This window comes from Triturus cristatus, chromosome 6, assembly GCF_964204655.1.
Source record: "Triturus cristatus chromosome 6, aTriCri1.1, whole genome shotgun sequence".
NCBI classification, from domain to species: domain Eukaryota; kingdom Metazoa; phylum Chordata; class Amphibia; order Caudata; family Salamandridae; genus Triturus; species Triturus cristatus.
The window spans coordinates 822262921-822281530 of NC_140589.1; the positions used below are offsets into that span (position 1 = coordinate 822262921).

The following is an 18610-nucleotide window of genomic DNA, read 5'->3' on the forward strand; positions in this document are numbered from 1 at the left end:
AGTGTCCATGAATATGGTGTGATATATAAAATAATCCAATTTGCATATGCAAGTCTTCCACACCTTAGGCAGGATCTATTATCCTCAACAAAAGTTGCATCAGTGAGGCATGCAAGCCTTATCAACCTGCTCTGGATGTGTGTCAGCAGATGCAAACGTATCCCGTAAGTTTGCTGATCGTCCAGCTATTTCAAACTACTTGGATACATTTTTTGGGAACATTAATCTTGTTTGTACAAGCTTTGTGCACTCTACCGCATTCATAATATTTGGTCTTGAGCAAGATAATTCCTGTTCTGTACAAGGCAGTGCTTATCAACTCCATGGCCATTGGCAGGCTAGTTCTAGAGCTTGGAAGATTAGATAAGGATCCATCTCCTTTCTCTGTTCTCTGGTGGTGAGAAAATATTTCCTGCTATTAACAAAAAAACGTTGATACTAGTATAAGAAATTCCATGCAATCACTTTGGTTAAAATGGCAGCTGTTGACATACTTTATGTCTTTTGTTTCTTTACTTTTGTGTTTAGCTGAATCAGAGTTATTTTATAAATTATGTGTGATTTTGTTACAAGGTCAAACAGTGTTGAATTGGTATGTCAAGTGTGGACATATTACATCTTTATTAATTATCTGTTATCATTGATATTATAGAGCCGTGTTATCTCTCAATTCTCAATAAAATATTCTTCATTGCCTAAGCAGATGCTGCAGGGTTTGTAGCAGAACATGAATGCACTTCAATATTTCCCTCAGGCAGTGATGCAGGGAACATTGCCCATCTAGATTCCTTCCCTTACTTGTACTCATGGTACAGATAACGGTCGTAAATGACACAAGTACGGAGTAAACAATATTGTGTGACATGAATATTGTGTCAAAAATATCACCAGTAACAAAATATCATGGAATAGATTATCTACATGAAGAATATTTGTTTTGGTATATAATATTGTTTGTAAGAATATTGTTGTATTTAATATTGTTTACTTTGATATTAATTTAATATATGTTAGTATATTATTTTAGGTGTCAGTAATGTTAGCATAATGTTTATTTTTTTTTTAATAAAGTTTGAACTTTAAATGTGTAGTTTGATTCTTTAATATAATTAGTAACTTATGATCTAGTAGCAGATTGTTGGGTTTGTAGGTAAATAGGGTGGGAAGTTAACTAGAATTAATTTAATTTTAATGTTAAATATTTTTGATTTTTCATTATACAATAAAAGATTATTAAATATGTAAATTGGTTAAATGTGTAATCGTAAGTTTATGTATTGAGGTTTAATTTGTTAATTTTAATATGTATTTTAAATTTAAAAATGTTGGTAGTCATTTATTTTTCAGTAGCAGGTTGTTGGGTTTTGTTACTCTTAAGTAATTGTTGAAATGATAATTATTTATGCATATTTTTAATATAACCATGTAAATTATTTGTTTGATTTAAAATATTTAGTAAGTGATTGCTCTGTGTTTTTAATATTAATAATTGTAAAACTCATTGTATTTGTTTTATTTAATTACCATTATCAATGTATATGTTGTTTTCTTTATTATTTACTTTCTTTCTTTCTTTCAGTGTTTGCATTTTTTTGGGGGGATTGTAAGGAAGTTAATTTGATTATATTTAATTTAAAGGTTTATTTTTATGTGCTGCCCCCGAAGCCAAACAAGGACCCGGCGTTGTGTGGATCGTATAGGCCCCTCTCCCTCTTAAACATCGATTATAAGATTCTGGCTAAAATAGTGGCCAATAGACTCTCCCAATTAATGGAATTCATCATAGCGCCCGCTCGATCAGGCTTTATACCCCATCGTTCAACATCATTAAATTTGCGGACGCTATTCACAGTCTTACATAGAATAAACCCCGACACACCCGCGCCGGCGATTCTTCTCGATACCGAAAGAGCCTTCGACTTTTAGAATGGCCCTTCTTTCTTTCCGTGATGCAACGCATGGGCATGCCAGCAGGCTTCATTGCCACCACACGGCTCCTCTATAGTCGGCCCACGGCGCGCTTGCGTCTTAATGGCACCCTCTCCCGCCCATTCTCTCTCACCCGCGGCACGCGCCAGGGCTGTCCGCTTTCGCCCTTATTGTTCATACTCGCCATGGACCCCTTAATCAGGCACTTTCAGGAACGACATCTCCACAGGGGCCTCCAGTTTCGGACGGGGCCGCTGTTGGTCTCCCTCTATGCGGACGATACTATATTATATGTCAGGGAGCCACAGGTGAACCTCGCCCCCCTGATACAGGAAATCCTGCGCTTCGGCCGCCATTCGGGGTTGGGCATCAACTGGCATAAATCTATAATATTCCCCCTGACTAGCGGCACCTCCCCTTGGCAGTGTGAGTTTCCGCTGGAGTGGTGTTCCGACTCGGTACGCTATCTGGGCATACATATACATATGAGTGTGGACGAAATCATTCGCCTCAACTATGGCTGCGCGGTCGCGAAGCTTGAGGCGCAGGTTGACGGGTGGCTGCGACTTCCGCTCTCCATGGCGGCCAGAATCGCCATTATAAAAATGATAGTGCTTCCTAAATTTTTGTGTCTTTTTAATAACATCCCCATTCCCCTCACCCAATCCTTTTTCGCCACCCTACGGTCCCATTTGATTAGACTGGTCTGGGGTGGAAAACACCCCCGGATCCGTTGGAGGATTCTCACGCTCCCGCCGGAAAGGGGCGGCTTCGGAGTACCGGATTTGTATTTGTACTATCTGGTCGCTCAGTGTGCACATGCCTATGCCTGGTACCACCCTGACACTCGGATTCCATTTCTTTGTCCGGAGGCGGATTTTGTTCTCCCGGGTCGCTTATCGGCGGTGTTGCCCAGGGGTGTCCCTAGGAGTCCGGTAGATATCCAAACGGTGTCCACCACCAGCTGGGCCTGGAATAGACTGTCTCGCTACTTGGACCGGTCCATTCTATATTCCTCATCTCTCCTGCTTCCCAATGCAGGCTGGTTGCCGAGCACTGGCGAGAAACTTGTGCAGCGCACTTTAACGAAGTTTAACCTCACCAAGATTGGGGATCTATACACGGGGGGGCACATATTTTCGATATCGGAGGAGGCACGCTTCAGCGAGGCCACTTTCATGGACAAATTCATCCTGAACCGGCTTTACTTTACGGTCCGGTCGGAAATCAAGGGATTCCCCCTCGAGCCAGCCTCCTTTGAACCCCTCACCCTCCTCATTGACACGGATACAGGGGCACACATCATTTCTAAACTATACAGGGCATGCGCAGCGCTGGTTCCTTGTGCAGATGACCGGTTGCGGACGGCCTGGGAGGCGGACTTGGGTAGGCCTATTACGGACAATGGTCCGCTTGTTGCAAGGTCGCTAGCACAGTATCGCTCAATAGTCGTCATAAACTTCTGCATTATAGGTTTTTTCGCCGCAGCTATATGACCCCGGACAGACTCCACTCCATTGACCCCACGCGGCCACATGCATGCTGGAAATGCGCTGCGCCTCATGCTGATTTTGCACACATGACCTGGACATGTCCGATATTGCACACATTTTGGACGCAAGTACACAAAATCCTGGATGAGATGTTAGGGCTTACATTGGTTCCCACTCCTGAGGTTGCATTGCTGGGCTACACTGCAAATTTCCCCAAGACAGTTTGGAGGCTTGCGTCGCTGGGCTTTCTACTAGCCAAGCGGGAAATTGCTCGACGTTGGGGTGGTAGGGCAGCTCCCACGGCAAAGGCGTGGCTTACGGCCATGGCTTTCTGCAACACGAACAGCGAAATTTACTCCAGTCTCCTCCCCACCGTGGCCCGTCCCAAAGATATCTGGGGTCCGTATAAAACATACATCGCGAACCTGCCAAGCGCCTCTCAATCACACGCCAACTCGGGGATAGTGCCCACAGGGGTTGGGTAGACTGGATAACAGCGGAGATGCATATTCGGGTGGGCCATGGGATGATTGCAGTGCTATGGGCCTCTCTGCTTTGGGCCCAGGATCGTGGGCTGTACATGGCTTGATTATTGCAAACCTAACAATTGAGGTTCTGGAGGGCGTTGTTGGGTGGCTGGAGGGTCACTGGTCCGGGGTATTCCTGGCTGGGTTCGAGGGGTGGATATACTGTGATGGATAACATGGCCTTGATGCCCAGAGCTTTGCTTATGTATTCTTTGTGGACTATGGAACGGAATTGTCGTATTGTATCTCATACATGGAAATTGATTGTACACACCACCGAGATCTTTGTAATATTTTTTGTCTCAACCGTAAATAAAGTTATTAAAAAAAAAAAAAAAAAGGTTTATTTTTATCAAAAGTTCTTGTTTTTGTTTTTTATCTTTACTTCATATAGTATGTGTTTTATATAAGATATGATTTAATCATTTTATGTTGTTATGTATTTAAATATTTTCTGTAAAATAATCATGAGTTGAAATGGTATATGTAATCCTTCTGAAATCCAACACTTTCTCTGATGTTACTTAGTCTAGAGTATGAATAGTAAATATAATCCCTTCATAGTCCAACACTTTCCCTACTGTTGCTTAGACTGGAGTGGGAATATTAAATCTAACCCTGCTGAAGATCCAATACTTTTGCTACTGTTGTTAAGACTGGAGTAGGAATAGTAAATCTAAACCTTCCAAAGTCCAAAACTTTCCCTACTCCTACATGCATTGGAGTGGGAATAACAACATTTTGTTTTTTAAATAAATTACGTTAAAGATGATATTTGTGAAAAAACCAACATTCATAACTTTTTTGTGCCATATTCTCTTCCATAATATTTGTGACACAATATTTTTTATAATTTACATTATATATAAAGAAATACTATATTTCGAAAACCAATATTTTTGACACAATATTCATGTGCATCAATATAATATTTTTGGTCGCAATATTTTGTCATACAACCAATAATGGCATGGTCTATATGCCTGAAGATGGAGAGAAATATGTTGAGCAGGACGCCATGAGCAAAATGTTGCTCCTTGTTACGGGAAATCTACTGTTCCATAGTGCCCTGCCTCCAATGACAGTCTCTGAAATATGGCTTTTAGAACCTGCCACTTAATGTTAATTCCCCTGTCTAATTCTCAGCCTCAGTTAGATAGAGCACAGTGTACAGTGCTACATTTTTGACTTTGTGTTGTCAAGGATAACTCGAAGCAACAGGCCCGCCTTCTGACATAGGTCTGTGTGCCTCTTAACTGCATATTTCATATTCTCATGTTCCATATCATGCTTCATATTATTCCGCTGGGTGTGTTGTCGGGCAAGGGTGCAAACCCCGGTCCACCTTACTACTCTACCAATATTAGATAATCGGTTAACAAATGTGAACACCTAGAAATTGGCCACCATGTACATTAAGACTGCTGGGCCTCTATATGCCAGATCCTGCCTAGAGCAAGCTTTTAATACATCCACATTTTTCGTGCATGCTTAAAATATTTCAGTTCTTTGGTTAAACACTTCCTTTCTCAGCCTGGGCCCAAGCAGTTAAGCGCCAAGTCCGGATCATCTCCTTTGGACTTGACCTTGCATCTCTTCGGCAAAATCCACTAACTCAGGCCCTGGACAAATCATATATTCCAGGTAAACCCCAACCTTACTTGCAAGATCCAGTATCCACTTGCGCGAGAAAGAAAATTTTGTATTTTCGACTTTTGGCCCTCAGGATCATGGACTTCAACCCCAAATGGGCCCGTACGGATGGCACCCTGGCCTGTCGTCTATGCAATTACCGCAGGGAATCCTGGCTACACTTGCTGTGCTGCTGCACAAAGCTGGCCAATGACCGCCATCGCTTGCTGCTTCCGATTTTATGGAATACGGACTACAGAACTTGCAGAGAGGCTTCGGACTGGTGCCTCTCAGTCTCCACGACCTGTCTGATAGCCAGAGTTGCGAAATTTATACACCAGGTAAAAATGGCACTCGACTCCCACTCAACGGCATTGTCTGCAAAGTAACTGGAAGCCTTTCGCCCCAGTTATCTAATCTGGGCTGGTTTAAAGACCCACGAAGAATCCATCTTTCGTCAACAGCCCTTGGTACATGAATTGACTTTACCGAACTTTCATGTGCCTCCCCTTATCAGTTGGGAAATACTGGTACAACCTATACATCACTCCTTTTAAAAGAACTCTGCTCTGGACAGCTAATCAGGACTAATATGCTAATATTTAACCCAAAGTGACTTTCACTTTTATGTGTGGATGGGACTTGTGAGGGGGTGAGTCTGGACGTTCATAAATCTTTTTTCTTTTTTTTTTTAATCTTATACTGTAAAGATTTTAAGTAATCATGCAGTTTATTAATAAAATTGTCAAAAAAAAAAATTGGTTAAACACTCTACTCACATCTATGACCCATCTGATTTAATTTTTAGATTTGAAATATGGCTCAAAGAAACTTGTGGCCCTGATTTAGCTTAGGCTATACCTAGGAACTATAAGATCTCGCAGCTTGAACATCTCCATGACCCGGGGGTAGCTTTCATCAGTCAAGCCATCTAGCTGCAGGTCGCCATCCCCTTCTCATTTACTGCTAAACTATTAATTATCGCAAAAACAACAGTTGATGGACAGAATGCAGAACAATGTCATACATTCACCCCAGTATAGAGATCTGGGCCTAAATCCATCTTTTTGTTGCTCACCACGCCGTTCCAGTTTGAACCCAGCCATATGCAAATCAGTCTTGACCCTCTGCCTCTTGGAAACAGTCCAGCCCGAACTGCCAAGCCAGGTCCTCCCTGAACTGGAAGCAAGCATCCAAGACCGGTTTCGGGGTTTCACTCCTATTCAGCCAGGCAAGCTTGATTCCAGTGGCATGGAGAGCACGGGACCCACGTCTGGGCATACCCGTCCCACTAAAGGTGACAAATGCAAAAGCAACAGTTAATGGACAGAATGCAGAACAATGTCATACATTCACCCCAGTACAGAGATCTGGGCCTAAATCTATCGTTTTTTTGCTCACCATGCCGTTATCAACATTTCTGTTACCTTTTCTTTTTCTATTTAAAATCTTACTAGTCCTTTATCAACATTTAGATCTACATAGTCATTCACCAGGCAATCATTATTCCTCTGCAGCAGGGGGAGTTTTTAAAAACATTTTTCGAGCCGGACAATACTTGCCCTTATTTTCCATTCAGCAGTGTACAGCTAAAATGATCTTGCCTTGTAGCGAAAGGGGCTCACTGCAATTCTAATGCTTCCACTCAAACTTTAGTACTTAGTCCAAGTGATCTTAAAAGTATAAGCTTTATTTGCGGGTTGGATGCATGACAAGGGCATTATGGAGAATTTCTTTATAAAAGACTGGCTTATTCATTGTATTATCAACCTAACTATCTCCAGGATCCTCAGAGAGAACTGCACTCAAAAGTACAAAAAGACCTCCCTGATTGATTCCCAGCTGCTGGATTTCATTGGAGCATCATTCAGAATAACAAATTGGGCAGTTTGTTCCTTGAATCAGGATACTGAACATCGGACTTTGTAAAGAGTTCCTAGTTTTTCTTCATAACATTCCAAGGTCATTACTGCTGTGGTAAACCTTGTGGTTTATAGGGGGACTCTTGAAGAGGCATCGAAACAGTGCACATGGTCACAAAAGGATTTATCTTCCTCAATTTGGAGGGGTCTTGATGAGTCCATATCTCTGTCTAGGCTTTTTTGTTTAATGATCCCGGGGTTCACAATCATCACATACACCAAAAGCACACCATGATATTTACTTCAACAAAAGGGCAACCCTTGTTTTGAATCAAGCTTGTAGGTAAATGCCAATGTCCTGGCTTTGCCAATAGTTGACCTGCTGGGCTTAAGCAGCCTTCAGGGGAATGGCCTGAGCAAATCTTTCCCATAATGTCTCCATCCACAAGTCTTGTGGGAAAACTGTCTAATGTTGGGAATACCTTAGAACAAGTTGTATCCCACTTGGATAAATGTTTTCCTGCCTGCTCTCTGCCACTAAAATCTCTGGCAGGGGAAATGGGTTGTATGGCTCGGGAATGGGGGAACATTTATCCATTTTATGCACCCAAACCTCGATATCTTAAACCTGCTCATCAAGAACATGAGCAAACAGCTTTATGTGGTGTTGATGGTTTGTATTTGGGTGGATGAGGCAGCTTTCCATTCTATTTCAACTGGCCATGTGTCAAGTGTCAGGAGTAGGATTTTATATGTCAGCATTCCATCAGCTCCCACACTGATTTCTGGGGAAACAGCGTTTACAACGCTAGTAATACCACGCGGTTAGATTACAACGCGGATGTTACATCGTCCGCGTTGTTACCACGCATGGCATTACATTGCAAGTCGTTTCTACGACTTGCGCTAGATGGCGCGCAACACCAGGGAATGTGTTGGATTTTAAATCCAACACATTCCCTGCTGTTGCGCTAACTGGAGTAGGAATAGTAATTTATACTATTCCTAAGTCCAACACGCCATCTAGCGCAAGTCGTAGAAACGACTTGCGATGTAAAGCTGTGCGTGGTAACAACGTGGACGATGTAACGTCCGCGTTGTAACCTACTGTGGGGTAATGGATGGCGTAGTAACATCATACATTCTGATATCTGATGCACACCCTCAGCCACCTATGCATCCTGAGATACCTAAACATCCGATTTGAGCAAGCACACCTCATTCAACTAAGATCAAGATCCAACCCTGCTAATTTAAATCTTTCCTGAGCATAATTTTCACTGGGCAAGGAAATTAATTGGAAATTCACCAATAACTGTAAATGTCAACCTCCTTGCCAAACAACTGCCACATTAACAGAAAAAAATAAAACTACTTACAGACAATATAAGAACCGTGATCTGTCATCATGGCCTTTCCGAACAAATAACAGAAGTGGATCAATTCTATAACTTGTTCACAAAACGGTTTAACAAACAAATACCAACAAAATGTGTGTTTGCACCAAACACAGAATTAGTACTTTCCCAATAAAAGGTAAAAGGACAAGAGTATAAAAATATTTATTTCAAAAGCTAAAAACGGAACTAGCAGGCACATGCATCAAGCTAGGATTTTGTGAGTCATAAATTGCGAATATTAAGGATTCACATTTAAGGACTCGCAAAGTCCTAGGCATGTAGGAATCGCTATAATAATAGTGATTCCTACACATTCCTTATTGGCGACTCGCAAATTGCGGGTCGCAAATAAGGAATAGGTTCCCATTCTTTTCTATGGGCCTACAGGCCAATAGGAATTAATGGGAATTTGCAAGCGCAACCAATAGGTACTCGCAAATTGTGCATGTAATTTCAAGGGTGCAAGGGTGTCAAAAGGACACCCTGTTGCACCCCTGAAATTGATCCGTGCACATATGTTGCACACACACATGTCCTAAGGACATGTGTGTGTGTAACCTACAACTTTGAAAAATGCACTTTAGTGCATTTTTCAAAGTTTTCGCTATTTACCATGTGGTATGATTCCACGGTAAATAGCGGACCCAAATAGCAAAATCGGTATTTTTAACGGCATCTTGCATTGCATTTAAGGAATCGCAATTTGCGATTCCTTAAATGCAATCGCAATTTAAGAAATCGCAACAATTTGTGATTTCTTACATTGCAAGTGGCAAGTTGTTTCATGCATAGCAAAAGCTATTTTTGCAATCGTAAGCGGACGATTTTTGTGAATCTCAAAAAGCTTTGATGCATGTGCCTGTAGGTGTTCTACAATGCCATTGGAGACATTAAAAAACCACCAAATTGACAAAATTCACCTTTATCACCACAAAAAATATACTAATCATACATCAGGTATGTAAAAAGATTTTATAGGTCCATCAGGATCTCTAATACAAAATGTCCATCAAAAGAAGTACAACAGAACCTTTCATAGTTATACAATTCAAAGTGCATTTCCACCAAAATACAACACTTACAAGCTTTCTGCAACAGCATTGCTAATGAACCAGTCACAAGAAGAAAGAACCTTAAAGACTATTGACAGCCAAGATAAATGACCCATTTATAAACTGTGATACGCATTACAAACACATCAAAAGGTGAAGACAAATTATCTTCTTTTAAACAGCTCACATAAGCCAAATTCAACGAACTGGTTCTGGTAATCAGACCATCTGGATCTCCATAAAAGACATCTTGCTCAACACATCTGCTGTCACTGACACACTAAACATCATTAAAAACACCCTAACCTCAAGAACCTTCCACTCAGAACTCAAGACCTCCTTCTTCAGAGAGCTCATTAAAAGCAAAAAATCTACTCTCAGACCATACAAAATGTTCTACCAAGGCACTGGCACTGAATCTGCCCTGATAAAAGCAAAAGGATGTTGGACAGAAATGGACTAGTGACACTGGAATTACTGGCTGTTTCGGCTGCCCTTGACAATGTCCACCACCAGACCCTTCTACTGAAATTAGAGAAGCTGTAAATTCAAGGATATATCCTAAACTAGATCGCTTCCTGCCTCCAAGGGACGCATAGGGTCCTCTCACGATCACTGCGCATTTCACCTCCTTTCACCGCACAGTTTAGCGTTCCACAAGGCTAAATTATCTCCTCCCTTCTGTTAAATTACTCTAGGTGCTCCGCTGGTTCCATTCATTCAGGCCCTTTGCCTACAAGGTACTCTGCATCTTCCACAGTACCAACAAGGGAAAATGCCTTTGTTCATCCAAACTAAACTCCACAGATACTGCTATGGACTAAAACTTTGTGTATCCATCCCATTCTACATGAAGAAAAGCATCACTGGAACCTCATTCATTGTACAAACCACAAAACTATGGAACTCCTCGCAGGCAAAATCAAAAAAACATACTAAAATATCCGAAAATCAGAAAGGAAGTAAAGACTTGACTTGTTCCCAATTAAGGAAGCTCCAGGACTGATCCTACAGTACTTATTGCAACTACCTGAGCATGCCATGGGCCACTTTCTTTTTGCTGCTTCTGCATGTCCATCATATGCCTAGGCACCGCGACCTAAGACATAACAAGATCGCCATTCTGGTCTCTACTGCATGACACAAAATACTCTCCACATAGCCATACTGCAATTTAACACTCTTTCGTCAAAGCTCTTCTGCAGGGTGCAGAATGCTGTGTGTTGGCTAATGTACTTCATCCCCTTGACAGGGGTATGAAGGACTATATATGCATCTATGATACAATAAATACAAGGTCAGGATAGGTTTAATTTTGATCAGTGTGTGGAGTTAATTAATTATATAATCACCTACAAGGTCAATGGAACATTTGGTTTTTGTATGTATTCATATATGGAAAGGTCTCTTAAAACACATGAAAACACATATAAGTAAAAGGCAAATGCCTTCACTGATAAAGATTACCTCAACTCTTCAAGCAATGCCACAACATAGTAACATCGTTTGGCTTATACTGTTATTAGTATCTTTTATAGCAGTTACACCTACAAGCTTTAATGTATATTTTTGTTTTCATTTATCAGTAACGAGTTGGGCTTTTAAGGAGTGCAAAAAGTTGGGACCAGGCTAAAAGGTGATTCAAAGGGTTTAAATATTAATTCTCCATTACTTTGTGAATTCCATAAGTCCCACGGTTGTAGCACAGGCTTAGTATTGCTGCTTGAGCTGCAAATGATAGAAAACGTGTATATATTTTTTTTCAAGCACATTGGTAAATTACTGTGTATTGCTGTATGGATAACTCATGCTACTTGTATTTTAATTTTGCGTCCAATTTCTACAAGAAGAAGTCGTTTAGAATGTTGGGTGATAGTTAATTTACGACATCCTACGACTCCTCTGGCTGCAATGATTTGTTAGTGTGTTTTGCTGTTAGATTTTTTTGGCAGGCTGAAGTATTTTGTTTAGCAGTTGTCCATTGTAATCCCTAAGATTGATTAGACTATGGTGGATTTCATAGTTTTTGTAGAAGTCTATTCTCATATTCTGAGTTTTGGGGAAATAGCATGAAGATTTAAATGTCATACTTGTTAAATTTTGGCAGGTTTGGCCTGCTAAAATTTAAAAAAGAGTTTGCTATTTATCGCATTTTATACTTACCGAGTGCAATAAAGATCACACCACTAGTAATTTTGATGAGCTGATAATGGAATATCAAATGGTACAAATCAAATTTGGGCTCATTCATTATGGAAGCTTCAAGTTCCATGACTGGTATTTTAATGGGACGATTCCCTATTACTTTTTAATTGTGTATTGTGTGCATCGAAAAATATGGTAATCGTCTGGTTTTCCGCTGAAAAAATCTTTGTTTAGTGAGTGAAGTACTTTGTGATCCAAAAACTTTTACTGATGCCTCATGGTGACCCATCATTTGAGCAACTGGTGCGTTGGCACCAGAGCTCAGAATGTGAGGGAACCACTGCACCCCAATTACGGCTGTCTTTTACTACCTAAAAGTGAAGAAGTAGAGCCATTTTTAGGTCGAGGACTACCGGTCTGCCGAAAGGCAGAACCGGAAGTCGGAGATTTAATGACTTGGAGAAGAGGGGCTTGAACCAGCCCCTCTTCTCCCCTATTCTCCATTGGCTGGCCTCTTGAATGCTGGCCAGCCATTGGAGAAGAGGTCAGTCATTCCAAACAGGCCCTGTCCTTTTCGGATCGGGGGGCGTGTTTTTTGCAAGAAGTCTCAAGGAGGAGACAACAGCAAAACACGCCCCCAATCCGAAAATCCCGCTGCCTTTCTCCGAGGCATTTCTGCTCTGCCTCGGAGAAAGGCAGTCGTGTGCTCGTCCGCTCCCCCTTCGTCCGGTTGCTGCTCTGGTCTACTCACCTCTCCTCACCCTGTCCTGGTTTTGCGCTGGAATGGCTCTGCGGGAGTTGTAAAGGCAGTGTGCTCTCTCGGCTGCAGATGGCCCGTGTGCATGCGGTGGGTGTGGTGCTCTGGTACATGCAATACTCAGAGCTCTGCAGTGGCCTCCAGCAGGTCCACTTCCCTGTCTCTCGACAGACTTTCACCCGAAGTGTCTCCTTGGCTGCAGCAGGCAGGGGTGAAGGGACTCCAGGCGGAGCCGGTGACTGTGCGGAACATATGGTATGTATTAGAGCTGAGGAGGGGGAGAGGGCAGGACTTTTGTTTTCCCCTTCTTGTAAAACCATTTAGTTTGCTCAAGGCAGTCATCTGATGCCTGGTGTTGAGTTACACTTTGCTGGAGTGTTTTTTTTGTTCCGATGTTTCATTTTATGTCTGTTCATTCAAACTAACCGCACACATTGCTCTGGAACTTAATTGTGATCAGGGTGTTGATGTTAACACTTTAACAGACTGATCATTTAAGTGGACCGTGTTTCAGAGCCGTTTTTATTCTGTTACAACACCAGCATTGCTTTCATCTCCTGTATTTCTTAGTCCACCCACTCTCCACGGCCTCATTTTATTTTTTTTGTTACTAAGTAATGAAAATGATTCCCCTGTACCAAGTTTGATGCAACCTTGATTCACTCCGTCTGCTTCACACCGTGGACGTGCAAACATGACTACCGCCCGTGTTTAGGCTGTCGGCGTTTACAGACACACTTAGTATTACTGGGGATATCTATGGTGCAAATCTACCACCAAGGTACAGCGGGGCATTCTGTGTCACAGGGGTCACATCCCAGTGTGTGCGGGTTAGAGAAACACACACATGTTGATTTACACCGGGCTCTGCAGAAAGGCTAGAGTGCTCGTGCACACAACGACGCCTCGTCTGGGGTAGTGGGCGGCTGGGCGCTATATAAATGCAATCTAAACTCAAAAAGAAGACACTCGCAAAATGGGTGTTTTGGTATGCCGCATGTGTGCTGAAACGTGTTTACGGGCAGGTAACCTGTGCCCAGAGTGAGAAAACTGTTAATGCTCGAATTAGTAGCATCGGGGAAGAGCAAGCTAGATGAAGGGGTAAAGATAGAGAGCGCTTTACCATTGCTGCCTGTGAACCTGACATAACCAGCAGTCTCAATTGACTCATGCCATATTCAAATGTCATTTATTGTATAAATTGCTAACCAAGTTTGTTCTTTAAAATACCCTGAAACTTCTTTCTGAAAATATGTTTTCAAGTAAATTCGATGTTTGGTAAATGCTCATGATTTAGTTCTACGGCAAGTCTCCAGACAGTGGCCAGCCCCCACAGCGCGCCTGTCTGTCCTGTTTGAGATTCAGATGCACAGCACAGTGAGGCCCTGCCAGGCCCCACTTCCGCTTCTGTTCCTTCATTCTTTGGCAGGCGCGAGCCAGAGCTGTTTTCCAGGCAGTTAGCCTTTTGGCTGACTTTCTCCTCTTTGGTGGAAAGAAATGCTGAAATGTGATTTTGTACTGTTTGCAGTACCTCCAAGACGTATTCATTGCAGCAGAGTGTAGCCAAAGGACAGCACTATGTTCCATAGTGTGTTTGTTCTAATGCCTTTTCTCTGATTAGGAGCTTCCGAGATGGAATACTTTTAATTGGAGAGTGCTGGCACTTCTCAAGAGAGACATAATACTTTTAATTGGAGAGTACCGGCACTTCTCAGAAACAAGCACTTGTTCTCATAAGGAAATGGCAGAAATGTAAGGTGCACACTAGCCACCAGCTTTCAGCGCCCTGGCTTTCTTCGTGCATGTCTTGCCACCCTCCTGTGTTCCTCGGTCCTTTTGGCTTTACTCTCCCATCTGGCTTTCATCGCAGCACCTCTCCGCCCCTCCCCCACCACAGAGCACGTCTCACGGCCACGCGTCTTGTTTATTTGGTTACTCGTATTTGTTTAAGCAGTGTTTCAAAAAAGCTGACACCGTTCCCTTTGCAACACTCACTATTGATACGAGGGCACAGATACCCACATAGGGAGGCAGGTGGAGTGCATTAACTGAGAAGCATGTGCTTAAGCTTAGACTATTCAAGTATATTCATTTGGTTAGTTGGAGAATGCAAGACATTTTTTGAATTATAAGGCATTGAGGGGGTCTGTGATACTAGCATTGGGCTTCTCCCTCACTTAATGATCACCCAATGTGCAAAGTCTTTCTTTGTTTTGTTTTAGGCAATTCATACTAAACTCAATTGATAATATTTTGTCTCATCACCCACAGATTGCTAATTGACAAATTGGGGTTGCAGCATTTACAATGCAATGGTCTCGGCATTGGTAAAGTTAGAGCTATTGGCATTGCTCATGACATTTTTGTTTATGTTTTTTGCTTTTAAAACATTTAAAGAAACGGCATTGTCATGAGCAATGCCAATAGCTCTAACTTTAACAATGCCGAGACCGTTGCATTGTAAATGCTTGTTCTATTTTGAATTGGGACATATGGCACCTTTGCGACGCCACTGCATGGACGCAAGAGCTGTTGATAGTATTATTTATTACAATGAACAAAAAAACTTGTGTACTAGGCATATCGACTGAAGGCAAAGTACTAGCACTACCATTCTGTAATATAAATGTAGGAATTACATTGTCCCTTTTTCACTGGTACCCCTGCACACAAAGCTGTGTGTCTATGCAGAGCACACACGCCCACACACACACACACACACACACACAATGTTACACCAAAGCATACAGAATTAAACAACTGACCTTATCTGCTGCTAGGATTCTGAAGGAAGCGATGACCTGCTCGGCTGTGTCAGTATCAGCAGTCTCCCGTGTCATGAAATCAATGAAGGACTGGAAGGAAACCGTTCCGGTGCCATTGGGGTCAACCAGGACCATAATCCGTGCAAATTCCGCCTCGCCCTGGGGAATGGAATAAAGGCAAAAGAATGCTTGTGAAAGGCCCTTTAATGCTCTACTGTGGCTAAACAACAGAGGAGAATAATTGTAAGTGCAGGGCGAGGTGTTATTTGTAAAAAAAAGTGCCATGTTATGGTGTTTTGGTAGACTGTGTACATTCACCACTAATGTAGCTCCTTGGCTTGAAGAGAAATAGTGCCACGCCGACATTGCACCACAGAACTGCAACTAGGTAGAAGTAGTTATTAAGCACCTGCCAAAAGTAGTGTGCTTGTCAATTAACTCGGACATTACTTTACCCAGCTTAGATTGATAATGCTCATGGGCTTTCTCAGAACTTTGGTAAGTAAGGTCCCACAGTGTATAACCATGCAAAAGTGTTTCAAAAATTTTTACGCAAAATCAGCCATTTTTTGTGGCTCTAAATAAATATTAAAGATTACCTAAAGCTAAAAGTCATATACTAAAATGCCCTAAAATAAATAAAATTATATACCTGCATTTTAAACATTAATTTATGAATTCAGTTTTACCTTTTTGCAAATGTGCAAATGCTATTTGTGTACTCTTTTTGAACCCCAAATGATAGCATTTATGTTTTATGTTCTCAGTTACAACAAAATTTTTCTCTACTGGGCTCATTTGTACCAGATTCAAACATCAGAAGAGTTATAAAATATACTGCAACTAAGTTGCACGTTTTAACAATTTCCAAATAGTAAGTAACATTTTAGGTTGTCCACGAAGGGGAAAATAGTTTAATATGTTGATAATGTTTAACAATGTAAAAATTATGACATTTACTCTGTTTCCCATTATATTTTTTCTGATTATATATGTTGGGGTCAATTCTCTATGTTTATAGTTGACCAACAGCCACAGTGGTGAAATCGATATGTACCGTTCACAACCAAGGGAAGAACCCAATACAAAATGTACGGCTATATCAGAAGTCAAGGATAGAAATCCAAAGTAAACACCATGGACATGCAAAAAGTACAAGTCAAGAACACATTTTAACATATTGTCATACCAGGTCATAGCCCATTGAAATGAGGCATGCTCTGAAATCATCGTGGTCCATCAGCCCATTCTTCTTCTGTTTGTCAGACACATTGATGGGCATAGAGAAAGTAGAGGTATCGGCAACAGGTGCAAGAAGAGACCACCACCACACCCACGAAGGGTCAGGAGAAGATTGAGTCCATGCAACGATGAACAACGGTCAAAAAAGGCGATGTTGATGTCGGAGGAATGAAAAACAAGCAGCTAACACATGGAGAGGCCAGACAGATGGGCAAACAAACGTATAACGGTAAAAAATACCAACAGACAGAGACAGGCACAAATAAAGGAATAGAAAGGCAAGAAAACAAACGTTTAGTGACAAAGTCTTCCAGCAAAAAAACAATATAAGATGATTTGCAGTGATGCATCACTGTGATGTGCACTAATTTGAAACTTTATAGCCAGCTTAAAATTTCAGGTAGCCGTAAAAAAGGGCTTTGATTGCAAAAAATTGTTTCCTGACTTATCAGGTAGCACTATTATGAGACTAACTTCTTTACCCAAATTTCACATTGCTAAAGTTGCTTTTATTAAGTTTTTAACTTTTATCAAGCCTGCTTGGCAACATGAAAAACAAGATACTTACCTTCGGTAACAACTTATCTGGTGGAGACTTTCACCTAGCCGCAGATTCCTTACCTTAGAATATTCCCCAGGCATCGGACTGGATCTGGAAACTTTTCGAGCAGTACCTCATCATCCGCGCTGGAAGGTACATTCACGGGCCTATGTAGCCCCATCCCAGTGCGTTGGCATTAGTTACTTTTCGCAACATTTCCACACCAGAAGCACAGAGCCACAAAGTATGCTGATGTACCAGTGTTCCCGCACCAGGGACTTCAAAGGGGTCACCCTACAGAGAGGAATCCATACGCAGAGAAGGGTGGATGGGAGTGTCGGTAAGGAATATGCAGCTAGATAGAGTCTCTTCACATAAGGCATTACTGAAGTTAAGTAACTAGTTCATCTTATAGAGACTTTCTAGAGCAGATTCCTTGCCTTAGAACAGATACCCAAGCAATACCTCACCGGAGAAGGGTCCGCGAAATGATTTAGATCAGGAAGTCCTGGACGACTGAACGGGCAAAGTGCCTGTGATGAAAGACCTGACTGTCCAGGCAGTAGTGGTTGGTGAAAATGTGCAGAGACATGCACGCTGCTGCCTGATGTCCAGGATCAGGACTCCGCGAGCTGATGCAGTGGTCACAGCCTTGGCTCTTGTGAAATGAGCACCCAAGACCACAAGGGGTTGCTTCTTGGCCAGTGCGTAGCATATTTTATTGCAGCGTACCATCCATCATGAGATGGTCAGTTTCTGCATGAGCTTCGTTTGCCCCCAACGTACCAAATGAAGAGTTGATCGGCCACCTAGTACGCTTTTGTATGATCAATTTAGAATGACAAGGCTCTTTTTGGGTCCAGATGGTGGAGTCTCTCCTTTTCCTTAGAAGTATGAGGCAGAGCAAAGAAAGTAGGTAGTGTGATGTTCTAGCCTATGTGGTAGGGTGTGATCACCTTTGGTAACAAGCATTTGCAATGCAACCGGTCTCGCCTTTGGGACCTTATATGTATTTAGCTATGCAGCACATTAGCCTGGATGCTGAAACATCTACTGTTCTTTAACATGGAGGGAAAGTAAGAACCAAACTGCGTGACACGCCAGGTATGGGAACACATGCTGGAGAAAACCCCTCTATATAATTTCCGATATGCGCCTAGAAGCAGCAATATTTACAGGGTAGGATGTGCACATTTATCTTAATGAAGGTTGCACATTTTTCATGACATTTCTTAAACGTTTGGTAGCAGGCTTGAAGTCCTTTA

At 41.9% G+C, this 18610-nt stretch overlaps 1 protein-coding gene across 1 annotated transcript in view; it reads right to left on the reverse strand.

The window, feature by feature from the left end:
- Positions 1 to 18610, reverse strand: part of ACTN2 (actinin alpha 2) — a 266246-nt gene that overhangs the window by 4539 nt on the left and 243097 nt on the right. The window contains exons 19-20 of the mRNA XM_085611425.1: positions 16752 to 16817; positions 15563 to 15721 (exon numbers count right to left, since the gene is read on the reverse strand). Of these exons, the coding sequence (XP_085467551.1) occupies positions 15563 to 15721; positions 16752 to 16817 (225 nt within the window). The remainder of the gene's footprint in view (positions 1 to 15562; positions 15722 to 16751; positions 16818 to 18610) is intronic.